Source organism: Diceros bicornis, chromosome 26, assembly GCF_020826845.1.
Source record: "Diceros bicornis minor isolate mBicDic1 chromosome 26, mDicBic1.mat.cur, whole genome shotgun sequence".
NCBI classification, from domain to species: Eukaryota; Metazoa; Chordata; class Mammalia; order Perissodactyla; family Rhinocerotidae; genus Diceros; species Diceros bicornis.
The window spans coordinates 35,132,242-35,158,823 of record NC_080765.1 but is presented as its reverse complement, the minus strand read 5'-3'; the positions used below and the strand labels follow the sequence as shown (position 1 = coordinate 35,158,823).

General features: G+C 47.1%; 1 protein-coding gene across 1 annotated transcript in view; it reads right to left on the bottom strand.

Annotated features, from left to right (window-relative positions):
* Positions 1-20,704, bottom strand: part of MYH11 (myosin heavy chain 11) — a 123,520-nt gene extending 102,816 nt beyond the window's left edge. The window contains exons 1-2 of the mRNA XM_058569970.1: positions 20,650-20,704; positions 5,526-5,887 (exon numbers count right to left, since the gene is read on the bottom strand). Coding sequence (XP_058425953.1) covers positions 5,526-5,870 — 345 coding nt within the window. The 5' untranslated portion in view covers positions 5,871-5,887; positions 20,650-20,704. The remainder of the gene's footprint in view (positions 1-5,525; positions 5,888-20,649) is intronic.
* Positions 20,705-26,582: the final 5,878 nt, after the last annotated feature.

The following is a 26,582-nucleotide window of genomic DNA, read 5'->3' as shown; positions in this document are numbered from 1 at the left end:
ACATATATGTATATGCCTGCGTATAGGTATACAAATACACATATACAAATATACATATATTTGCCTGCGTATACAAAATATTCCTGGAAGGCTACGTAAGAAACTGGGGAGCACGGTTTCTCTAAGGAGGGGAACTGGAAGATGAGGAATGGGGATGAAAGTTCTAAATACCCTTATATACTATTTTATATAATATTTGCATGTATTACCTATTCAAAAAATGTTTTAAGGCTGACTAGATAGATAGCTATGAACAGACACAAGAAAAAGCCACAGACATGATGTATGCTTCTTATTTTTACATCTTCCCTTGTGGTCTTTGCATGGATAGCCTTGTATTATTGGGGAGGTTCTTTAAAGCAATAACCACTTGAGAGCTCTAAACGGCTGGTTCACGGGGCTCAATAAAGGGTGGCCTCCAGTGGTGTTTTCTCTCCACCTTCCAAGCCCCAGAGCACCTGTAGTTTCTTTCCACCCTCCAGGATCCTCTGGCACCCAGAAGGCCTTTGCTCCCAGCCTGCTCCCAGCATCCCTGTGTAGACGCTCCTTCTGGAGAAGGCTAAGATCACTGGGCCAGGTGTCTAAGATGAAAACATCCTCACCTGCTGGAGTCTGGAGGGAAGGCCTCTCCTTACCCCTGGTCTTCCCAGAACAGTGAAATCAGAACAAGAAAACGTCCTTTGGGGTCCATCAGTGGGCAATTTGGGCTTGGACACCCAATGAATAAGACGGTCCATCCATCTTTGCTCTGGATCATGATCCCAACCCCAGGGGCTTGGCACGGGGATGGAAGGTTCCACTGTCTACAGGGACCAAGCAGGTAAGATATGAGTGAAGCACGCCAGGTGTGAGGAAAAAAATAAGTGAGGTGATCAACGGCCAACAACACTCAGCCCCAGGGTCTGGGAGACGACAGGGAGTGGTGGGGCCTGTGGAAAAACAGAGTGCACACAGCTCATGTAACGGAGACTGTTACCTGGCAACCTGGGTCCAGGGGTGCCAGGTCCTCTGCTTTTTCAAGCAATTCCAGAAACTGAGATTTTCTTTCTTTTCTTTTTTAGGGTGAGGAGGTACATCAAATTAATTCAATTTTTTAAAAAATCACTCACTGTGGGCCAACAGCTTGCAATCTCTGGCTTAGCATCTTGCAGGTGTTCAAGAAATCATAACAAAAACTTAGATTCCTTCCTTCTATGCACTTAAAGCCTGTCCAACTCAAAGCTACTGGCACACATGGCACCGTCCCCTCCTGCCCAGCCCACGCCCATCACCTCCTGCTATGGCCCGTTACCATCACAGGTAGTCACTCCGGCCCTGGAGGCACACAGACCTTGTCTGAACCCCAGCTCCACCCCCTTCCAGTGATGAGCACATCTGAGCACATCTGAGCCTTGGTGTCCTGGCCTATGAAATGGGGTAATGGCCGCTGTCTCACAGGGTCACTGGAAGGATTAAATGAGATAGCAGTTAAAGCACTGGGCCACGGGCTGGCCCGCCTGGGGTGAGACCCATCTGTTTCTCATCAAGTTATTTAACTTTTCTAAGTCCCAGTTTCTTTATCCGCAAAAATGAGGCTAAACAATACTATATCTTCTTTACATAAAAAAAAGAATAAGAGTACCAATAATAATGTATTAGTATAAACTCATAACATAGTAAATTTTAAATGAATAGTAGCTGCCATCATTGTTGCTGTGGAGGTAACGAGGCCCTTTTGAGAGTCTAATGAAAGCTAAGACCCTCTGCCCGGAAAAAATGTACATATGCACAAAGTTTTCCTTAAATCTCAGGAGGCTGAGAAATTCCCTACTGCCCGTTCACAGGTGCTAAGTTTAGAACCCCACATTTTAGGAAATTTTTTTTTGGTAAGAATACTTAACATGAGATCTACCCGTTTAACTAATTTTTAAGTGCATTTTAACTATAGGGACAATGTTGTATGGCAGATCTCTAGAACTTATTCATCTTGCTTAACTGAAACTTGATGCATGTTGACTGATTAGCAACTCCCCATGTCCCCCTCTGCCAGCCCCTGGCAACCCCCATTCCACTCTCCGATTCTCTGAGTTTGCCCAGTTTAGATTCCTCATATAAATGGGATCCTGCAGTATCTGTCCTACTGTGACTGGCTTAGTTCCCTCAGCCATTTAGCATAATGTCCTCCAGGTTCATCCATGTTGTTGCCTACAGCAGGATTTCCTTCTTTTTTAGGGCTGAATAATACTCCATTGTATGGATATACCATCTTTTCTTTATCCATTCATCGTTTCAGAATCTGTCATATATCTTTATCTAGCAGACGTGTGTCTTATATTCCTTCTTCCCCTTAATTACAAAGCAGCCTCGGGGCAAGGACTGAGTCCCATGACTCTAAGCACCCTGCAGAGAGGGAAGCAAGAGAGCCCAGGTCACATATACGGGCCAGAGTTTGATCCAGGCCCCCTTCCCAGGCAAGTCATGTCACTTCTCTGCCTCAGTCACCTCATCTGCAGGGTGGGATGTGAGCTGATGTCATAAAGGACAAAATGGGCCAGGGAGGACTTGGGACAGTACCCAGTACCGGCAAGGTCCACCCCCTTATTGAGCTCCCTCCACCTGAAACCCTTGTCCCATCCCCCAGCCAAACACCAGGGACAGAGCCAACTGCTAAGGGGTCAGCAAAACCCCAGGCAGAGAGAACCCAGCCAACGACCGCATCTAGAAGAGCAAGGGACGCTGGACCAGGAACCAGAACGATGTTCGCTCCCACGTGTGCCACGAACATCTGCGGCAGCTCAGGAAGAACCTGCATCTCTAAGACAAGGACACGGGACCCTCTGGCTTCCATAGACTCCTCTAGATCCAAGAGGACAAGATGTCCGCCAGGACCTAAGCAAAGGCGCGCGTGTGAGGTGAGCCTTGCAGCACGGAGGGGGAAGTGCTCTTCATCACCAAGGGCAACGTGGGGCTCACCCGGGGCCTCAGCGTCAGCCCGCCATCCACCTCTGCGATCACGCGCTGCGCGGGTAGCCCGCACTGCTTCCCTCCTCTGCCCTTCTCCATCTCCTCCGTCGCAGACAACGGTTTCTGTTTAAGTGATTAAATTGACCACACAGGAGTAGGCGCGTGGTCACGAGGCTGAAGGGGTTTTTATCTAATTTGTCCGGAGAAGCAGAGCAGGAATTTGAAGGCTTGATTCACTTTTTAATCTGCTGTTAGAAGGTATTCTGGGTCTCGGGACCCTCATAAGCCCCTCATTTTTCCTGATTTCTATTTTGGGCTCAAACACTGTGCCAGAGGACCTCAGGGGAGATTCATACCCAGGCCCGTCCTCGACCTCCCCGGATGGAGAGGACACATCTTAGATGGGGGACCTGGTCCCGGAGCAGCCAATTGTCTCCCCAGCTCCCTGTGGACTGGCGTCCTTAATGTCTGTTCTGTACCGACAGCCGCAGGTTGACACTATTTCCATACAATGAGTGACACGGAAAAACGGGACTGTCCCTGCTTAGTTAGGGAAGTAGGGATGGGCTTTACCACGCTGAGTCTCAGCTTGCCCGCCTGTTAAAATGGGACACGAGGATGCTGTGTGGATTAAATGAGATAAAGTGTGTCAAAGCACAGAACCCAGATTAGAGGATGTTTTTATTAATTGAGTTGCTCTCCTGTCCCCCTCTGGCTCTTAAAAGAAGCCACTGCCACGCCCTCTGAACGATCCATAATAAAAATGGATAATTTTTTTTTTTTTTTTTTTTGGTGAGGAAGATCAGCCCTGTGCTAACATCTGCCAATCCTCCTCTTTTTTTGCTGAGGAAGACTGGCCCTGGGCTAACATCTATGCCCATCTTCCTCCACTTTATATGGGACACCACCACAGCATGGCCTGACAAGCGGTGCCTTGGTGTGCACCCGGGATCCGAACCCGTGAACCCCGGGCCGCCGCAGCGGAGCGCGTGCACTTAACCACTTGCGCTACCGGGCCGGCCCCTGGATAATCATTTATGGCACATCCAGGGGATAATTACATAGCCCTTAAAAGGGTATGTTGGGGGTTACTGACTGAGATGTGGAAATGCTCAGCTTTGACCTGTACACGGGGGAAAAAAGAGCAGGACACTAGCCTACGTGCAGAGGCTTTTAAATACATAAATGTGTACCATTCTCACAAAGAAAGATCAAGAACACACCAACATCTGATCAGCTGTTATCTCTGGGGGAGGATGATTTTTGCGTTTGTTATGCTCTTTTGAATTTTCCAAATGTTCTATAATGAAAGTGCCTTATTTTCCTAATTAGGAAAAAAATCTGCAGGGCATTTTTAAAGATGACAAGGGGCTTGCTGTAATTTTCATGTGACAAAATGTACAGGGCAGGACCAGAAGCATAACGATGGAAGTGCCTGTTTCCACAAGGTTGCAGAGGCTCCAAGCACAGCCAACCAGTAATAACAAAAAGGATCATTACAACGTAAAGCCCACAATAATGACACCTAGCATTCTGAGTGCTGATGAGGTGCCAGGAGGCATGCCGAGTGCTTTTTTTCTTAGAGTAACCCACTCTGTGAGGCTGCTTCTACCCTTGTATTCATTTTAAAGAGAAGGAAACAAAATTTCAGAGAAATTAGGCAACTTGCCCAAGGGATTAGCACGCCCTTCTGAGAGGCAAGATAGACGAAGGGGTGACTGGAGGACCCCCTGCCCACTGGTGTGGCATTGGGGGCTCCCTATGTCCCTCTTGCTCTGGGGAGTCGGCCCAAACCCACAAGGAACCTGGGCGCCAACCCAGAGTCTCACCTTCCCATCATCTAGGCCAGGCCGTCCACCAGAACCTCCTGCAGGGATGGAAATGTTCTATTTCTGTACAAGTCAATACAGCAGCCACTAGCCACAGGTGGCTGTTGAGCACTGGAAATGCGGCCAGTGCAACTGAAGAAATGAATTTTGAAGTATTGATTTTTAATTAATTTACATCTAAACTCAGTTAGCCACAGGTGGCCGGTGGCTACCATACTGGACAGTGCAGCTCTGGTCTGCTCCAATCTGCACAGTCGACCCAGAGGAGTCCAGGTCCAACCTAGGCATTCCCGTTTGCGATGGGGAAGGCCCCCACAAAACCCAGCCAGATCTCATGTCTCCTTCCCACCTGGCTGCCAGGATGGACCAGCCTTCCCAAGGAGCTACGAGCTCTTCTTTATTTCCAGGACAGAGGAAGAGCAGGGAACTCCTTCACTGAAATCTATTGAGTATTCACCACGCGCCTTGGCGCTCTGCACATCTGATCACATGGAATCTTTGCACCTACTTTATATGGACAGGGTGATTATTCCCATTTTACAGGTAGGAAAACTGAGGCTTCAAGAGGTGCAATAACCTGTTCAACGTCCCGGAACTAGGTAGGGCAGGACTGAGATTCGAACCCAGGAGAAAATGATTCCATCTCACCACGCGGCCTCCCAACCTGCTCCCCGATCACATCTCTCAACCTCTGCCCTCCCTCAGGGGTGCAGGAGGCCCGGAGGACGGGGCCAGCTGCCCCCAGACACTCACGTAGATGAGGCCCGAGAAGTACCGCTCCCTCAGGTTGTGCAGCACAGAGGCCTCGTTGAGGCACGTCAGCTCCGCCATGTCCTCCACCTTGGAGAACTTGGGCGGGTTCATCTTCTGGATGTCATCCTTGCCCACCGTGACCTTCTTGCCGTTCTCCACCAGCTCCACGATCACCTCGTCCCCCTTCTCCTCCTTGATGCTCGCCGCCTCGAAGCCCTGCTTTTCCGAAGGGACCCAGACCAGCCTCTTGGCAGCCCAGTCGGCCTGGGCCACTGGGTTGTTGATGAAGTTTTTGTCCACAAAGAGGAACTTCTCATCGTCACTGAGTTGGTTCTTCTGCGCCATGGTGCCTGGTTGGTCCCCTGTGGAACAAGGCGACAGGGTCAGACTCAGGCCAGAACGGAGGCCTAAAGACAGATAAACCGCTCACCTCGCCACGTCTAGGCACGCAGTCTGCAGAAGCATTCCGCCAAGTACAAGGATGTTCCCTGCAGTATTATTTATGTTGTCAAAACATGGAAACAACTCAAAGGCTGTCCTTCCGAAAAGGATCTGTATCATTGCCTACTGCCCATCAACATGGCAATGGATAGGTAACCGTGCTACTTTCATACAATGAAATACTATCCAGGGGTTGAGAAGCAAGAAGCAGGTCTGTGGGGGCTGGCCCCGTGGCTTAGCGGTTGGGTGCGTGCGCTCCGCTGCTGGCGGCCCGGGTTCGGATCCCGGGCACGCAGCGACGCACCGCTTCTCCGGCCATGCTGAGGCCGCGTCCCACGTACAGCGACTGGAAGGATGTGCAGCTATGACATACAACTATCTACTGGGGCTTTCAGGGGAAAAAAAGTAAATAAATAAAATCTTTAAAAAAAAAAAAAGAAGTAGGTGTGTGTGTGTTGACATAGGAAGATAGCCACATCTTGCTGCTTACTGTAAAAATAAAAGGGGAGGGGTCCTCAAATGGTTAAACATAGAGTTATCATATGATCCAGCAACTCCATTCCTAGGTCTAGACCCAAGAGAAATGAAAACATACATCCACACAAAAACTTGCATGCGAATGTTCCTAGAAGCATTATTCACAATAGTCAAAATATGGAAATAACCCAAGTATCCATCAACAGATGGAATGGACAAATAAAATGTAGTATATCCATACGGTGGAATATTATTCAGCCATAAAAAGGAATGGAGTACTGATATATACTGCAACACAGTTGAACCTTAAAAACACTATGCTAAGTGAAAGAATCCAGTCACAAAGGGCCACATATTATATGATTCCATTTATATAAAATGTCCAGAATAGGCAGAACCACAGGGACAGAAAGTAGATTAATAGATCCCAGGGGCTGGGAGAGAATTAGAGGGTGACAGCTAAAGGGTGCAGGGTTGCTTCTGAGGGTAAAGAAAATGTTCTAGAATGTTTTATAGTGATGGATGCACAACTCTGTAAATATGCTAAAAGCCATTGAATTGTACAATTTAAATGCATAAATTGTATGGTATGTGAATTATATCTCAGTAAAGCTTTTTAAAAATGAAATAAAAGGGGATATTATAAACAGTGGGTATAATATCCCATTTTTATTTAAAAATATTTAGAATCCGTATAGGCAAAATAATTGGAGAAATATGCACTTATTGAGTACACTTACGAGGGGATTTTTACTTTCTATTATGTTTTTTCCCCCAATTTTTTTATTGTGGCAAAATATACATAATGTAAAATTTACTATCTTATTCTTAAGAACCATTTAGGTATATAGTTTAGTGATATGAAGTACATTCACACTGTTGTGCAACTGTCATCACCATCCATTTCGAGAATTCTTTTCATCCCTATATCCACTGAACAACTCCCCATTCCCCCTTCCCTAGCCCCTAGCAACCACCATTCTGCTTTCTGTCTCTACGAATCCAACAGCTCTAAGTACCTTATATAAGTGGAATCATATAGTATTTGTCTTTTTGTGGCTGACTTATTTCACTTGGCATAATGTCCTCAAGGTTTATGCGTGTTGTCACATGTGTTAGCATTTCCTTCCTCTGAAAGGCTGAATAATATTCCAGTGCATGAATGAACCACATTTTGTTTATCCAGTCATCTGTTGATGGACACGGGGGTTGCTTCCACAGTTTGGCTATCGTGAATAGTGTTGCTATGAGCATGGATGTACTTTCTATTATGTATTTTTATCGTATTTGTAGTTCTATAATTTTTTTTTAATTCATGATCAAAAAAATAGAGAATTTTACAAAGACCTTCAAATAGCCAATACACATAAGAAAAAGATGTTCAACCTGGTAAATTAAGAAACCCAAGAGAAAGCAATGACATGTTGATTTTCACCTATCAGCTTGCCTAAAGATGAAAGCCATTGATAATATCTAGAGTAGACAAGAGCGTGGAGGCTGGGCCTCTGCACACACCGCCTTTATGGATGGAAAAGCCTTAAAATCTATGCATGCCCCTTGACCTGCAATAGCATTTCTAGGAATTTAGCCTAAGGAAACAGACAAGTGCGAACAGATGTACCAGAATGTGGGTTGCACTGCTGTTTGGCAGCAAAATCTGCAAGCAATCCAAGCGTCCTTCAGCGAGGGCCTCATTCAATTGTGGGGACCCATTCAACAGAATGCTATAATTCCACCAAAAATTCAAGATGCGGACTTTTACTCATGCCACACAAAGATTTGCCCCTTTTAACATATTTATTCAAGTATCACTTTCATGCCATAAAATTCACTCATTGTAAATGTACAATTCAATGACTTTTAGTAAATTTACAGAGTTGCGCATCTATCGTTATGATCAATTTTGGAACATTCCCATCACCCTAAAAAGGGTTCCCTTGTGCTGGTCTGCGGTCACTGCCCACTCCTGTCCCCAACCCCCGGCCACCACTAATCTACTATCTGTCTCTATAGATTCATCTTTTCTGGACATCTCATATCAATGGATCAGATAATAGGTGATTGTTGACCATGCAGAAATATTCATGATATATTTATAAGTTAAAATATGTATAAATGGAATACTGAGCAATAAAAAGGAACAAACCACACAATAAAATACACAAATCTCACAATCACTATGCTAAGGGAAAGAAGCCAGGCCCAAAAGACGCCATGCTCTATCATTCCACTGATAAGGAAGTCTAGAAAAGCCAAAACTACGGTGACAGAAAGCAGATCAGTAGTTGCCAGGGCGGGGAAGGGAAGTGACCATCAAGAGGCACAAAGGAACTTCTGTATCAGGATATAGAAAATGTTCTATATCCTGATTACAGAGGTGATTACACAACTGTATACATTTGTCAATACATACATTGTATGCTTAAAATCAGTGAATTTTTGAAAAAACTGGTGAGTTTTATTATATATAGATCATACCTCAATAAAGCTGATTAAAATATTTATAATAGAATCTTTCTTGTAATTTTATAAGTATGTGTATGCATTTCTTAAAGTCTAGAAAACTATATACTAACATATTAAACTATAGTTCTATCTGGTCAAATATGGGATAATTTGAACATCAGTAAGAAAAATAACTATAAGAATGGAAAGATGAATATGTTTAAGTCCACGAGCTCATAATGATTAAAAACAAATTCACAGGTCCTTGTCGTAAGACGACGGGGAACCAACCCATTATTTTAAAAACTGGAAAAGAAAGGGGGAAAATCACAACATTGATTCTGCCTTTCCTATACAAATTGCTCCTCAAGGTCACTAAGTAGTTGACAAGGAGAAGTCTATCTTTATATAAAATTTCAAGTCAGTGATGTCCATTCAACATAGGGAGCCCATTTATGATGGACTGTCCATCCTGTTGTCTAGACGTGTCTATGAGGCAGGTGCTGAGGCAACAGGCTGTATACAGGCTTGTCCAGTGGCCTGTTCCAGACCCTCCTACTGTACCTGCAGGAGCTGTCCTGCCCTGGTAACACTTGTTCTCACCCAGCTCCTCCAATGCGCCCCATCTCACCTCCCCCATCCACTGCTGCTATGCTCCAAAGAACTAAGGTGCCAGCTGAGTTAGAATACACGGACACCAGGACGTACTGTGTGGCTGATGCCCCTACTTCAGCAGAAAACAATTCCGAGCTCCTTTGAATTCACCAAGACAATCCCCACTCTTGGGCCCCAAATCCCCTGGAGATGGAGTCACCCCCACATCCCATGAATGGGCCCCTGGAGCTGAGCAGCCAACTCCTGAAATACAGACTTTGTGACGCAAAACTCAGAGGGGCAGATACTCCAATACCTACTTTTCTCTTTCAGGGCTGAAAATGACAGTAATAAAAACCAGAAGCTGATTTATTCAGAGGGGATGGTTATTCCTCCTGGGAGACCTGATCTAGTAGCTCATTTTATAAAAAGATGGAGAACTGAGCGAATCATTCCTTAAATCTGAACACCGTAATCACCTCAGTTATTCAAAAAAGTGAAATCAAGAATTGCAGAATGTCAACTCTATTCAATTACAAAATAATGGTAAAGAACACACGACGTCCTAGGTTTAACAATCCCATTTCCTGCATTTTTAAATTGTTATTGCATTTTGCTTGGGACATAACAAGCCCAACATCATCATCCTCCAACCCCACTCTGTTATTAAAACCTCTCCCGTCTCCTTGGGAGAATTCCAGCTAATAAACATAGAAGAAACAATAAAACTAGAATGTAGCAATTTTGTAACCCGTAATAAAATACTGAGTCTTGGCAACGACTCTCTGTAGTTGCTAAACGCTTAGACGGTGATTCTCAAACTTCCTCGCACACCAGCTTCACCTGAGGGTTGTGAAATCACAGACGGCTGGGCCCGCCCCCAGAGCTTCCCACTCAGCAGGTCTGGGCTGAGCCCAAGGATTCGCATTTCTAACAAGTTCCCAGGTGATGCTGAGAATGCTGGTCTGGGGTCCACACTTTCAGATGCACCGTGTTAGATGAAAAGCGGATAGAGACCTTTATAATGGATGGATCCACATACATGGATGGATCAGGCTGGCACCACCTAAACCTACTCATTAACCTTAACGTCGCAAAAAGAAAGAGTCGATCAGACGTTCTGTGTCTCCAGATGGGATGCCCTAGGAAGTGCCATCACCACCAACGAAATATTCTTACAAAAAGGAACAGGGGGTGGGGTGGGGGACTGGAGCTGACGAAGCCTCTGGATCTAACACTGTTTACAGGAAATTCAGGGCACGGGGAACTCGCTGAACCGTGTCACGGGCATGCACCCAAGCCCACAAGGTGGGAAAGCACAGGACAAAGGACCCAGTTTCTTTAACAAAGAAAAAAAACAAGGAGGGAACCTGTAGATCAGAAGGGACTTCAAGACACACGAGAGAAACGGGAGGCCTCAGGTGTTGATAATCATCCAAGTCGAGTGACAGTACCTGGGGGTGTCACGGTGCTCTCTCTACTTGTGTATGTGTTTGAAAATTGTCATAATGAAAAAGTCTAAGAGGTACAATAATAGGCAAACACAGATAGAGGCCGGGAAAGAACTTGCCCTCACCCCAACACGCACACACATACCCGGTGAACCAGAAACAAGGGTCGAGTTTGCATTTTTTAAAAGCCATCCCTTAAAAGGAAACCTTTGAGAAACTGAATGCAATTGTAAGAAAAAATAAAATTTTAGTTGACAATCTCTCCAAAAAGAAAAAGTTATGAGATAATCAGGGAAATTTAAACGCTGACTCGATATATTTTATATTAGGGAATTTGCTAAATTCTTTGGTGTGAAGACGGTACCGTGACTTCATTTATTTAGAGGCTCCTTTCCTTTTAGAGACACAGGGAGGTATTTACAGATGAAATGATGAACCTGGGGTTTATCTCAAAATAATCAGGGCAGGGAGGAAAGGATTGGGGGTGGAGAGGAAAGCGAATCGGCTCCAGTGTTAACTGCTGAAGCTGAGTGATGGGGTTCCTGCAGGGGTGTATGCTGTCCTGTCTACTTCTGCATGTTTGATATTTTCCTTCAAAGGAAAAATATTACTATATAAAATATATAAAACTATCTTATACTGGTAAGCATTGTCAATATCGCACCCTCTCCCATTTGGCCTGTCATACCCAGGGCCGAGTTTTCTGCTCACCGCCAGTGATAATTAACACTCATGGACCCCTTACAGGCCCTGGGCTAAATCCTTCACACGCAGGATCATCAAGCAACGTTACCACAGCCTTAGGAGTTGGGTTTCAGAGTCAGCTCCACATTACAGACATGGAAACTGAGGCTCAGAGAGGTGAAGGAATCTGCCTGAGGTCACACAGCTAAAAAGAGGCAGAGCTGGGCTCTGAACCCAGGTCCGATTCCAGAGCCTGTGCTCCTCTGCCTCCCACATAAGCCCTGATGGGCTTGTCGGAAGCCCAGAGGAGTATTTGCAATAAATGAACCGATCCTTTAAACATTCAAAACGGAACCCAAATCAGATTAACTGAACTATAACTCCATGCCACAATAACAGCGAACCTCACTAACACACTTGAGTATCACTAAGACAGCAGACACAACACGGACACACCGTGTGACTCTGTTTACATGAGGTTCAAAACCAGGCAAAACTAACCTACAGTGACAGAAGTCAGACGTCGTAACTGGAAGGGTAGGACATGAGGGGGGCTTGTGGGCTGACGTTCTGCATCTTCATCCGAGTGCCAGGTACACGGTGTGTTCGCTTTGTGAAAATTCATCAAACTGCACACCCACAGGCGTGTGTACTTTTCTGATATAAAGTACACTTTCATGAAAAATTTTGGTTTCTTTTTTCTTTTTATCTAACTATAGTAAAATACACAAAACATACAATTTACCACCTTAACCATTTAATTGTGCAGTTCAGTAGTGTTAAGTACGTTTATATTATTGTGTAATCAATGAAAAGTTTTTAAATGGTAGCCAGTTATACTCAAGAGGGCGGGGAGAAGTATTTGTTCCGAGCATCATGACAACTCAGTGGGCTCTTTCTAACTGCGATGCCTTAAAAGTCAGAAAAATGTCAAAAAATCCAACAGGAAAAGAAAAGGACACAGGAATCCCCATTGCCAGGAACCCCGTCTAATCTAGGATCAAGAACACAAACAAGACCAAGTGCAAAGCGTCCGTCTCTGTCCAAGGAATGAGAGAGAAGCTGGCTGACTTTCCACTGCTTTGACGTCTCTGACAGTTGACAACGTGTGACCTCTGCTTTGGTCAAGAGACAGAGGCGATGGGAAGAGCAGCTTGGCTTCATCCTAGAATGGCGTTTCCTAGAGTGTGCTCCTCGGAACCCTGATCCCTTGAAATATTTGCGGTGGCGGTGGGGTGGGATTCGGGGAGGTCGAGACACTCTTCAAAAACAGTTCTGTGCTCAAATCCGTCTGAAAAGTGCTACACGTTCCCTCCCCCTCCTGGGGAGGCAGGACACCCATCAGGACGTCCCAGGTCCTGGCAGGTCCTGAAATGCGAAAGCTAGCTCGCTCCTCTGAACCCAGGGCTCCTGAAAACAACATTTGGCTGCAGACCTCTTTTGCCATTAACCACTGGTGAAATCCCACAGCTTTGCCCTTGAGAAAATTCAGTGAACCTAGCAAATTAATAATACAGTCATGAGCTGCATAACAGTGTTTCGGTCAACAACACACAGCCTATATGACGGTGGTCCCATAAGATTAGTACCATAGAGCCTGGCTGTGTAGTGGGCTCTACCATCTAGGTTTGTGTGAGTACACTCTACGATGCTCGCACGACGATGGAATCACCTAACGACACATTTCTCAGAACACATCCCCCTCGTTAAGCAACACATGACTGTACTAATACTGGTAAAACCATAGCTGCTAAATCTGACCGAGTGCCAGCTATTATCTCTTTTTTTTTTTCGTGTGTGTGTGTGTGTGTGTGTGTGTGTGTGTGTGAGGGAGATCAGCCCTGAGCTAACATCCGTGCTAATCTTCCTCTTTTTGCTGAGGAAGACCGGCTCTGAGCTAACATCTATTGCCAATCCTCCTCTTTTTTTTTCCCCAAAGCCCCAGTAGATAGTTGTATGTCATAGTTGCACATCCTTCTAGTTGCTGTATGTGGGACGCGGCCTCAGCATGCACAGAGAAGCGGTGCGTCGGTGCGCGCCCGGGATCCGAACCCGGGCTGCCAGTAGCAGAGCGCGCGCACTTAACCACTAAGCCACGGGGTCGGCCCTATTATCTCATTTATTCCCCTCAAAAACGCTATGAGAGGCACCATTACCTCTAGTTTACAGATGAGGAAACTGAGGCACAGAGAGGTCAAGTAACTTGCCCAGCATGGCACAGCTAGTTATGGTGGCATCTGAATAACAACATATTTTCTAAGTGGTCTTTTCTGCTTTGTTCACCTTCTCTGAAACAGGCAGAGAAACTGAGGCCCAAAGGAAATACAGGCAGGCACGGGACACACCCGGAATCAGTCTTGGCAACATGAAGGCTCCGGATAAGTTGGTTTTATTGTTATAGGACTTGCCCCAGCCTGCACCCAGAGCCTTGAGTTTTCAGAATGTGGGGAGGTGGACAATCAGGCAAAATGTCCTGTCAGGCATTAGGTGAGCACAGGGAGGAACAAACAGCAGCCTGCAAAATTGCAGCAGCCATCAGGGAGCACAGCCCCAGTGACAGAGCTCTCCGTGTCTGAATGAAGCGACAGTCTGCTGCTCCTGCTGTGGGCCTCCGCTCGGAGCAGGGCGTCTCAGCCTTGGCTGGACCTTTGGGGCTGCATAATTCCTTGCTGCGAGGGAGCTGTCCTGTGCATTGTAGGGCGCTTAGCAGCATCTCTGGTCTCCACCCACTAGATGCTAGTAGCACACCCTCCCTGAATCATGACAACCAAAATGTCGCCAGACGTTGCCAGATGTCCCCTGGGGGCAAAACTGTCCCCAGGGAGACCCACTGCTTTAGAATGAGAACAAGGGCTCGCTTAAAACTGAGGATGGTTGTTACTTAGTCGACACCAGCCTGGAAGGCCACCTGCAGAGGGTCACACGGGTGAAGTGTGAGCACAGATCAGACAAGAGACAGACGCCCAGACGGCCAACCTCAAGGAGACTCCCCACCCACCTTGTTCCTTCCTCTCCCACCCTCCCCCACGTCCAGCGTCCTGCACCAGCTCCCAGGGCTGGAAGGACATCTTCGGGATTATCACACAGGCCTGATGGATACTAAGTACACTTTAGGATCAAGGGCTGTTCTCGAACATTTTGGTAAAAGCAAAGGACTCTATCGCTATTGGCATTAGCAATGTTCAACACAGCTGAGTGTGTCAGTCCTGTACACAGTCCTGGCTTCCTAACCAACAATCCACGGTTCATTCTTTGAGCACAAACAAGCTGTTCATCACCCCTGTGAGACCACAGGGTTACAAGTCCCAGCTCTGCTCCGAGCTCACTGGGCAACTCTGGGCAAGTCACTCTCCCTCTCTGGGCCTTGCGTTTTTCATTTGGGGGAAAAAAAATTGTGGGCTGGCCTGGCTCTAACATTTGATGATATCTGTGATTCCAGATCAAAGGGGTGAAATCGGACCCATGGAGAATGCTCAGCTGCTTTAGCTGGTTTTAGCGTCAGTTTTATTTTCCCCAGAGGAACTCAGGGGTGAAAGGTCTCGCTCCTTCTGGAAAAATGAATAAAATGCCCCAGAGCCCAAAGAGTGTAGGATTTGCACATCATCAGGTCTGGGCAACAGCTTCCCGCAGGGTTTTACTGCCAAGCTGCTGGTTCAAGATTTGGGGCACAGATCCAAATGCCCCCGGGGTCAGGGGAGCAATACAGAGTGACGCAGGCCGGAGATGGCTGGGCAGAGCTCTCTCATCCTTAACCAGAGAGGGTGGCAGCTCCACTCCGGCTGGTGTCACCTATTAAGAATTGGGCCCTGCACTGCCGGATTTTCCACAGAACCAGAAGACTGAATTTAGATACAAAATACCGCCCCCGCAAAGTTAGATCATTGCACATTTTAAACGCCCTGCAGGCGAAATGAAAGCCCTCTGCGCCTGATCCAGAGCACTCCTCGCCAGCTGGGAGGACCTCTGCAGCGGAGAACTCGTTCAAGGCCTTGGCCAGGGGTGGGGAGGGGCGAGATGTGCAGAGGGAAGCAGGGAGAGGACTGGGCACCCCAGAGGCACCAGTTCTCCAGGCCCCACACTGTCCCCACAAGGCAATCAGGACTCTAAATCTGTTACTAGTAATAGCTGCTATCGTTCCTAGGCCCCTTCTATTCATGGGGCATCAGGCCAGGCAATTTATTATACACCCATCTCACTACGTCTCATAAGCATTTGGCGAGGCGGGCATCATCTATTACTCCTATTTTTCTGCTGAGACTACCGAGGTCCTGAAAAGGCCACTAAACTAAAGGCCTTCGCTTATAGAAGTTGGAGCCAGGATTTGAACCTAGGTCTGCCTGACGCCCAATTCACTCTTAGCAGAAAATCTCTTCCTTGCTGCGTGGCCTGGCCCCTGGCTGCGCCCCACCAACCGCACCCCCACCTCCCAAGGGCATGGTCCCAAGGACTCCCGACCTCCGTCAACAGGACAAAGACAAGCAGTGAATCTGACACTTCCGTCTCGCTTTATGACATCTGCCTAACTCATTCGAATACTAATTGTTTTTAAAGTAACTCCAGAGGGAAGTTCTACGAACTGTGTTAGTGTCGCCCCATGGATTCCAACTCCTAGGACCCTGTAGACAGCAGAGCGGAACCCTGCCCGGTCTTTCTATGCCATGCTTTCACCTTCCGGCACTCTATCAGACAATGCTCTGCTGCTATTCGTAGGTTTTCACGGCCAATTTTTTCAAAAGTGGGTGGCCAGGTCCTTCTTCCTAGTCTGTCTTAGTCTGGAAGCTCCGCTGAAACATGTCTCCCATTGGTGACCCTGCTGGTATTTGAAATCCCAGTGGCATAGCTTTCAGCATCACAGCAACACGCAGCCATCACAGTATGACAACCGGCAGGCGGGTGGTGTGCTTCCCTGACCGGGAAACGAACCCCGGCCACGGCAGTGAGAGCACTGAATCTTAACCACTAGACCTCTAGGGCTGGCGTCTATCCATTAGTAAAGCTAAATTACAGTTTCCTCCCTACCAGGAGAACTTGATTAGCAAGAGGCAAGGGAGCCCCTACAGAGGGTGCATTTAGGATGGAGAGAACTGGTCATTTCTGGACCCCTGTGTTTTGAATCTTACAACTTTGGCACAGCACAGCTTAAAATAAATGTGCAGCCTCATATGTGACGGTGAGAAGTTTCAATGTACAATGTCTTTAAATGACCGTTCAGCAATATCCATCCATTTTAAGTGTGCCTGCCTTTTAACCTAGAAACTGCCTGGCTGGGAATTTATCCTACAGATAAACTCATACAATTAGATAAAAATAAATACACGAGGATGTCCCCTGATGTCTTGTTGATAAGAAATGATGGATCAAAGCTGGTATGTCTCACTAAGGGATTGTTTCAGTAAACTGCTTATACTTCCATTTAATAGAGTATTATGCAGCCGAAAAAACAGAAAAACGTCAAAAAGTGCTAATATAGCAAGATGTTGAAGATATGTAATTATGTGGGGAAAAACCCTGTAATTTACAGAATGCCAGTATTTGTGTGAAAAAGGAAGATCTGACATAGAAAAGTTTTGGAAAGATGATACACAAGAATTCATTAACCATGATTACATCTAGAGATCGAGAGGAGTGGAGAGGGGGTTGGGGAAGGGAGCAGGCAGAGAGGCATTCTACCCGGAGACCGGGGAATGGCTACAATGACCCCAGTGGTCCCCTTCTGAGATTCTGCATCATTCACAGCATGCGTCACCGGCTGAGGGGAGGACCAGGTACAGTCAACATGGCAAATTCAAGCCTGCATTACTGAGCAGGAGGCGAGTCCTACGGCCCTTTCTTAGGGACTTCGATGGAGGCTGTTCCTCCTGGGCCCCTGAATCGCTGATGCAAGTGAGAGGTACTCAACTTCCCCCTGCAGGAACAATGGGCAGCACTAGCTTCTTCCTCCATCATCTGATCCTTCAAATTCCTGCTTGGCCTTCTCCCAACTCAGCCTTTGCTCCATCGTGTGGCCGTGGTTAAATGTGTTTAAAGGTCAGGGTGGAGGGAGGAGACCCTAGGGAGCAAAAGAGCCACTGTGAAGGCCAGACAGCTTCCTCCATCTCACAGGTGAGCTCTTAAAGATGCCATCGCGACCCTAAAGGAATCACAAATGGGCCAATATAGCCAGAATTTGTAATGTTCCTGACACAGGTCAGGTGGTGGCTATATTCAAGTAGAAGAAGATTCTAATCACCACCTTTAGCCCAAATAGGAATTGGGTTTATAAAAAGGGATTACACGAAAAGAAAATTAGAGACACGTTTCTCCTTTACGGAAAGGCCACACGATAGGCTTCCTGGTTCTGTCAAGTACCAGCCGTGCCACACTGAGCAAGATCCTTAAGGTCTCTGGTCACGTATGTTATAAATAACCACCCACTGAAGTTTACCAGGGGCCAGGCACTGTGCTAAGCCCTTCATAGTCATTAACCCATTTCATCGTCCCAACACGGTAAGCCCTTAGGCTCCGGAGTGTGATAGAGCTGGCTTCGTAGAATGCTGTCTTCCTCATTGGCTAGTCAAGTTATCTTGAGCATGTTATTCGAACTCCACTTTTGTAAAACAGGGCCAACAATAATAGCATCTGCTCCAAAGGGTTGCTGTGAAGATTTAGGAAGATGATGCCCACAAAGGGCATGTTGTCTGGCCAAAGTGCTCAACTAACGTTAGCTCTTCTCATTAGCCCCATTTTACAGATGGGAAAACTGAGGTTTGGGAAGGCCAATGCGGACGATTTCTAAATGTGCTTATGACATTCTAGGATTCCAATGGATTTACAATTGGACTTGGTTTTCCAGAAAAATCTAACAGATATCTGATTTGAGAACTACATGGTTGTGCCTACAGCATAAAATCCACCTGTTTGGATTCCACTTACTGAGGGAAGGAGGAGACAACTTTCTCACCCAAAAAAGAAAACTTTCAAATCAGAGGGAGTAGGAAAAGGCAATCCCCCTTTCCTCCTGAGTGTCTTTTCCTCCGGGCTCCTCCACTGGTTCCTGAATAGGAAGGTCGAGGGCAGAGAAGTCCCCGGAGTCATGACCAACAGAGCTGGAATACAAGGCTAATTTGTGAGGGGGCCGGGGATGGCCTCGCAGAAAACACTACCATAAATGGGCATGTTTGCCTCAATCTCAGCCCTCACACAGAAAAGTAACGATAGCAAATCCATAACAAATACCTTGTACGGAATAACACGTCTATTTCAGACATGATAATAAAAAACATGGTGTTTACAGGACGAGGCCCAGAAGCTTCTCGAGGAAGGTCCAGCTAGTTCACATTTGGACTCAGGATGGCAGCCCACCTAAGGGTATGGGGCCAACTAGATTCCCACAGCACCAGGGGACAAACTGCATTTTCTTTTAAATTCACAAAAGGTCAGTTTATGTTTGTTTCAAAGAGAAGATGATAAACACTTGCCTTTCTGCAAGCATTTGGTCCCACCAGAAACCTGACTCCAACAAAGAGTTTTTGTTCATGGTAAAGAAAAAAGATAGTGGCGTCAAGGGTATACAGGCTTGGCATCAGACAGACCCAGAAATGGGTTATACCACTTGCTAGTTGTGTGACTCTGGGCAAGTTACTTAACCTCTCTGAGCCTCAGCTGCCTAGTATACTAAACAGGTATTATAATGCCTCCCTTAAAAGGTTGTTTCAGTGATTAAACAAGATAAATTAAGTCAAACACTGCTACAGTGCCTGGTACATAAGTGTTTCATCAATGGTAGCTATCTCAATGGGAAAGCACCAAAAAAAAGACAGCTTTTCCTTCCACAGATATTCAATATCCTATTTTACACACTGCCATCTAATGACTTTCAGTTCAGCATCTTCAAGCTCCCTCTATGTAAAAAATTCTAAAATGGTACCTTTAAGAAAACCCAACAAATCAAGAACGTTGCACCGAACAAAACAAAACTTTGCAAAGCAGTTTCCCAACAGTCAGCCTGCCTTCCCGAACCCTGGCCGGTTTGCATTTTAATCTATCAGTTCTTAATACTGTAATAAACACTCCCTGTCTTGGGTTTCTAAATATTTTCTTTCACTTCTTGATAAGTAGTAGGGCTTTGAATGGTGCCTTTCCTCAAGCAGCAAAACCCCCAGCGGCTCTCTGTGCAGGGGAAGATTTACAGCAGGAGTAGCCACATTTTCTCTCACTTTTTTCACTTTGCAGCGCATGAGGGTAACATTTTACTGGCTGCTCTGTAGGAAGTCCCAGTGCAATTTTACCTAAGGCACCTGCAGGTCTTGGGGGCAAATGCAGACCTCGGCACTGTGTCTGGGTATTTGAGGCCCCTGGGGTCAATGTGGATGAGATTTTCAAACGTTTGGGGAGGGGGGTCTGGAAGAAAACTGGGTTATATTAACTGAACTGGATCATAACCAGCCTTATCTCTCCAGGGTTATCAACAAGCACATCCCCCAGACTGATGAAAAACACTCCCCTTTCTGCAGAGCATCTGTCCGTGTGTTTTTAGCTGATTTAACACATTATCAGCAGAACTAAGCAAAGCTTCCAAATCCACTTGGAGCATTACTTTGCCTTCCTAGCTGACTGGAAATGACTTTTCAGTGCAGCTCAACTGCCCTTTTTCTGTGCCTAGAATAAAAGTTAGGAGCCTGTCAAAGCTGGACCTCTTGAGATTTCTAAGGGAGCACATCCCCGGGTTGTGCCTCATCACAAGAACCTTTGGGACTCCTCATTTTTTGTTAAGTGCAATTTTTCTGGAGACTGTAGTGTAACTGGAATTGGGCCAAGGCGTTGTTATCTGTAATAAGTTCCCCCAAGGTGATACCCTGGGACATGCTGGTTTGGGGAAGATCTACGATGATGGGGCAGAGAAGCGAAGATGTTGAAGCCCCGCTCCTCACCATAGTCCTAAAGATGATGACAACAGAAACACCTCACGGCTCCCAAGCCCCTGTGGGATGCCCTGTAGGACCCTCAACCCGCGCACCCAACCCCCCCACACACCCCAGGACCACACTACTTACAGATCTCCAACTGGGGGGACAGCGGAGAAGCAGCTGGATGGAGAGCTCAGATCTGGCACACCTCCCAGGCAGGGGCGTCCAAATCTCCCTGCTCGCCCCGAAGCCTCTCTTTATAGACCCGGGGCCGCCCGCATGTGGGAAAGGGGAGGCGGCCGAGGGGGGCGGAGTGCGGGAGGGCACCGCGCTGCTCCCTCCGCAGCGCCCCCTGCAGGGTCCGAGGAGCGCGGCGTTGGTCCGGGCCCTGGGGCGCACCTGCGATGGCGCTCGGAGAGGGGCGCGCCCGGGGTGGGGGCGCAGGGGCCCGCGGGGCTCCCGGCCAGGGCGCGCCCGGCCGAAGCGTACGGAGTCGGCTCCGGGACGGTCGCCAAGACTCCGGCTCCTAGGGAAAAGGGTCAGGGCCAGCGTCTACAGGGGATGCTTGAGAATTTCTTCCCTGAGTCAGTTCCAGCTTTAACCGCTTCCGCTCCATGGCGGGAACAGTGTGGGTCTGAGTTGACGCCTCCCCGCCCCGCTCCCCATTTTATTCGCCTCCCACTGTCTGGAAAGGGGGCCGGCCGTGCTGCATGAAGGGTGGGGAAAGGGGATTTTTTGAACTTTGCAAAGTGCAGGGCAGGAAGACTGCTGGGAACTGTGCGGGAAGGGAAAGTTTTTACTTTTCCCAACCTGCCCTCGCCACCTCCACCCACACGCCAAAAAAAAAAAAAAATCCCTCCATTGTGACTCCAGGCCCCGGCTGTGCCGCAATTCGCTGGCTGCGTGACCTCAGGCAAGTGATTTCCTTTCTCTGCACCTCAGTGTCCGCAGCTGAAAAATGGGTGTGTGATAAATGTGATACTTATGTAACATGCAAGGTGCATGTCAGGATCCGGCGAGAAAGTGGGTGCGACCCCGCGCTTGCAAGTTCCCTTCAATTGTTCCTCCCACCCCAAGAAATTCTCTCAAATGAAGAAGCGGTCTAAGATTTCACTCCCTGTCTCTCTCCCTCTTAGTACCGCTTCCTGTCCCCGTCTGTCTGTCCCTCTCCTGTATGTCTGACACCGTGTCTATCACCGTTTCCTTCTGTCCTGTTCTGCCTTTTTTCATCACTCTCTCTGTTTCTCTCGTCTCTCACTTTCTCTCCCGTATGTCTCTCTGTCTCTGGCCTCTGTGCCTCTCCCGTGTGTCTCCCTCTGGCTCTGGCCTCTCTGTCTCTGGCCTCTGTCTCTGGCCTCGGTGCCTCCCCCGCGCGTCTCCCTCTGTCTCTGGCTCCCGGTCTCTCCCCCTCTCTCCCGGCTCTCCGTCTTCCCCGGCTCTGCCCGCTGTCACACGCACGCACACAGGCCATAAAAGGAAGCCGCGGCGGTGGGCTGGCCCCGCGCCAGGAGGGGACCCGCGGGCAGCCGGGGCGCCCGGCTCGCTCCCCGCCCGGCACGGGCTCCGAGGTCCCCGGGCCTGGGCCCCTCCCGGGGCGCGGCGGGCGCGGGGGGCGGCGGGGGGCGCTGGGCGGGAGACAGCCCAAAAAGGGTAGGCGCGGGCTCCTTCCTGCAGGCATTGCCGGCGCCGCATACCAGCCGGGGCTGCCCGCTCCCCCTGACTAAATATGGTGCCGAGCGGCCTCCCGGCGCGCGGCGCGGGGGAGCGCACCCCTCTGCAGGGCGCAGCGCCGGAAGGGGCAGCCCCCGGCCCCACGCGCGTCCGGCTGCTTCCACCAGAGAGTTTGGGGAGCGGGGTAAAGGGGCTGCGAAGACCCTTCCGAGTCTCTGTGCTTGGCACACGCTCCATCTTATTCAAAACCCTCCCCTGACACCCAGGTCAGGTGATGGGGGGGCTTTATTAATACCCCCATTGTGCAGGTGAGAAAACAGAGGCCCCAGAGCAGTAGAGAGACTTGCCCAAGCTCTCCCTGGGACAGGAGCCCTCCGTTGCCATGATTCACTCCCAGAAAGACTTTGGAGGGAAATGCCCAGGAGAATCGGCCTTGAGGCTGAGAACAGGTCTCTAAGGTTACATAACTGAGTTTCAATGTGCCAGCGCCACTTTCTAGCTGTAAGCATGGGCAAGTAACGTAAACTCTCCGTGCCTCAGTTTCCCTACCTGTAAAACGGGAAGAACATCAGTATGCTTGGCTGTCTGTAAACAGACCTTGCGATGATCCATGTAAAATGAAGATGTTACACTGCTTCATGTTAGCTGCTAATATTCTCAACCAACACGAAACCCAGGCGAGCGGCACCAGGCCTTGGGGACATAGTGGTGAGTGACAGCCTGTCCTGCCCCAGTGTCTGTCTGCAGGCTCCCAGTCCCCTCTGCAGAGCTCTGTAGCTCAGACCATCTCGTTCCCTTCCTCATCCTTAGAACAGCAAGCTCACCCGGTTTTTAGCCCTGAAAACACCCAAGCCCGGCCCCCTGCCCCCAGGGGCCTAAATCAGAGAGGAAGAACAGCCAGTGTGCGGCTGGCTGGCGAAGTCAGAGGTAAAGCTCCTCAGAAAATGATAAATGGGCTGTCTCCCCACGTGCCGTTGAATGTCTGCACTGTAAAAGGAGTGGAAACTGTCCCTGCCTTAGTACAGAAATGATGCGGAGCAGAGAATAATGGAAGGGGGAAAAACTGAAGTTGATCATCCCCTTCCCGTCCTGGAAAGATGATCCAGAGCAGGCTGTCAGAATCTAACTCGCTGGTACTTCACCAGACGCATTAACACTGGTACTTCCAAAGGGGTTGCATTTGATTCTGTCAAGAACTTGGTAACTTTTAAAAGAGAATCATTATAATAAGTCATTAATATAGACTTTATAACAAACACTGAATTTTACTGCATTATCTCACCTAATCCTTATAACCCCCCTATGAAGTAGGTACTTTAAATTTTTTCTTCCCATTTTGCTGTTTCGGTGAATTAAATAACCAGTCAAGGTAGCACAGCTAGTTAGTGGTGGAGCAGGAATTCCAGCCCCACCGAGTCCACGGTAGGTAGACGAGAAGTCTGAGGTTCTTAACCCATGGGCTGCTAAGCACTAGCCAGGCAGCCACGGGAGTGTCTGTGAACCCGAGTCTGTGCTTTCTCAAGGAAAAGCACAGATGGTCGGAATCTTTGCCTCAGCTACCTTACTCGGTTGTTAAATATGACAATACATGTGAAGGGCTTACATAAAGCATTTCATACCTTTCTGGTACACTCTAGAAGTACACAGGGACAGTATATGCACCTAACAGTCATTCAATAAACATCTGTCCCATGCAGAAGCTCAGATGTTTGAATCTTCAAAAGAGCATTGTTATAATAATTAAATCAGATGCCTCCGTTTTATTTCTCATGGCTCAAAAAGCAAGTTATTTTAAGACTGAGGGAAAAAAAGTGACTTAGAAAAATGTTACTTTGACTGAGCTGTCAAGTCCATTTCCTTGGCATGTCTTTTCTGGGAGGTGCCCTGTAAGGGGAGTTTCCATGAACTCATGGAACAACATGGCAGAGGGGAAATTTCTCTCTTGGAGTCTTTTTTTTTTTTTAAATCAAATAGCTTTGTATTTGCTCCTGGCTTCAAAAATCTCCAAAGTGTGATTCCATCCAGTTTTTAATAATATCAGAGACTGGGTCCAAGCATGGCTTACTCCTGCGTGCGCTTCACAGTTTAATTATTTAAAAGTCTATCAGCACTCGAGTCATGCAGCCCAAGACTGGCACAGGACTCTGCCTGTGCAATAAACGGACACATTCCCGCCCACGAGCGTGGCTCAGCTCCAATTCTCTTGCACAAAAGCACTTACATTTCATTTACGATGGCGCCCACGCTTCTCCACAGTACTGCAGTGCATGGTAACCTGCGACACTCTTTCCTTCGTCACCAATTTCCAACTGTAACTCCAGATTCTCTACTTCCATCAGGAAGGGTCCCAAAACTCTCAGTAAAAGTAGTTTTACAGTTTCTTACAAAACTAAACGTATTCTTACCATATGATCCAGCAAATCACGCTCCTTGGGATTTACTCAAATGAGTTGAAAACTGATGTCCATACTAAAACCTGCACACAGATGTTTATAGCAGCTTTATTCATAACTGCCAAACCTTGGAGGCAACCAAGATGTTCTTCAGTAGGTGAAGGGATAAACAAACTGTAGTACATTCAGACAATAGAATTATTATTCGGTGCTAAAAAGAAATGAGCTATCAAGCCATGAAAAGCCACGGAGGAAACTGAAATGCATATTACTAAGGGAAAGAAGCCAATCTGAAAAGGCTACATACTGTATGATTCCAACTATATGACATTCGGGAAAAGGCACAACTACAGAGACAGTAAAAAGATGAGTGGTTGCCAGGGGCTGGAGGAAGGAGGGAGGATGACTACCTGAAGCATGGAGGACTTTTAGGGCAGTGAAATTACTCTGTATGGTCTACAACGGTGGATACACGTCCTTAAACATTGGTTCAAACCCACAGAATGTACACCAAGTGTGAACTAATGTAAACTATGAACTTTAAGCAATGATGTGTCAATGTAGGTTCACCAATTGTAACGAATGTACCACTCTAGTGGGGGATGTGGGTACTGGGGGAGGCTGTGAGTGTGTGGGGGCAGGGGGCATATGGGAAATCTCTGTACTTAACATTCAATTTTGCTGTGAACCTAAGACTGCTCTAAAAAATAAAGTCTACTTTTTTTAAAAGATAGTTTTACCTTTCATTTTAAAAAAAAATTAATGAAGACCACACAATCCTTACAGAACAATTGTCACAAAAGTCACATACCAAGCGGCTGAGCAGTATTGTCCTAAATGCCTTTAAAGGCATATTCTCACAAATGTTAATCCTTCATGTACACTTGGCTTTAGGTTAAAAGAACACATCAAATTTTACATAATCGTTCAGGCATGTGAGTCATATACAAACGTGTCCTTGCACATAATTATAAAGCTATTAGTTTATTCTGTGCAAACATATAGGCTAAGCTTACATTTATCATCTTCAAAAGCCACCTCCGCTCCTATGAGTTTTTAGATTACCCAAGTTTTAAATATCCATTTTTCCTAAATTCCTCTTTAGTTCAAATTCCCATCCAGTTTTTGTGTTAATTCAAGTTTTCTCCTAAAATTTATTCTGCATTTCTGGAAGATAACTTCTCCCAACAACCCATGAAAACTACCAGCAATGATGTATAATTTAGTGTAAGAGTTTATGAGAACAGTTTGATGAGTCCTCTGTATTTATGTTTGTTTTTTTTTTTTTAACTAATTTTATTTATTTATTTATTTTTCCCCCAAAGCCCCAGTAGATAGTTGTATGTCATAGCTGCACATCCTTCTAGTTGCTGTATGTGGGACATGGCCTCAGCATGGCCAGAGAAGCGGTGCGTCAGTGCGCGCCAGGGATCGAACCCGGGCTGCCAGCAGCGGAGCGCACACACTCAACCACTAAGCCACGGGGCCGGCCCTGTTTGTTGTTTCTTTAACGAATATTTAAAACGCCTAAGCCCATGCACTTTTTTAAACTACTGGATTATAAATTAATTGCCACTGTTCAAAAATCCTAAGTATAGAAATTTCTAGAGCAGACTTGCTCAACCCAAGGTCCTCCTTTGTGGATAATGATAAAAATTTCATAGTGAATATTTTGAAAATAAGTAGTTTTCTCTTTTCCAAGCATAAAAATGAAAATCTAAATATGCTTTTCAAACCATCCATGGTCCCACAGATGATGATACTGTCCCCGCCCAGAGCCTGACACCACCAGCGCCCACCACTACCCCCCAGAAAGAAAAATCGTTCCAGAGCGACACTGCTGCTGCCAGGTGCCCGTCCATCAGGAAAAGTCCCCTCCGTCAACCTGACTCTACGCCCTCCAACAAGCAGGTTGCTGAGATCCCAGAAGGCCTGAGAGCATCTCCCAGCATTCTTCTGGCCCTGGCGTGCATCTCTGACGGCACAGCAGTCATACAAACACCCTTTGCACAAAGG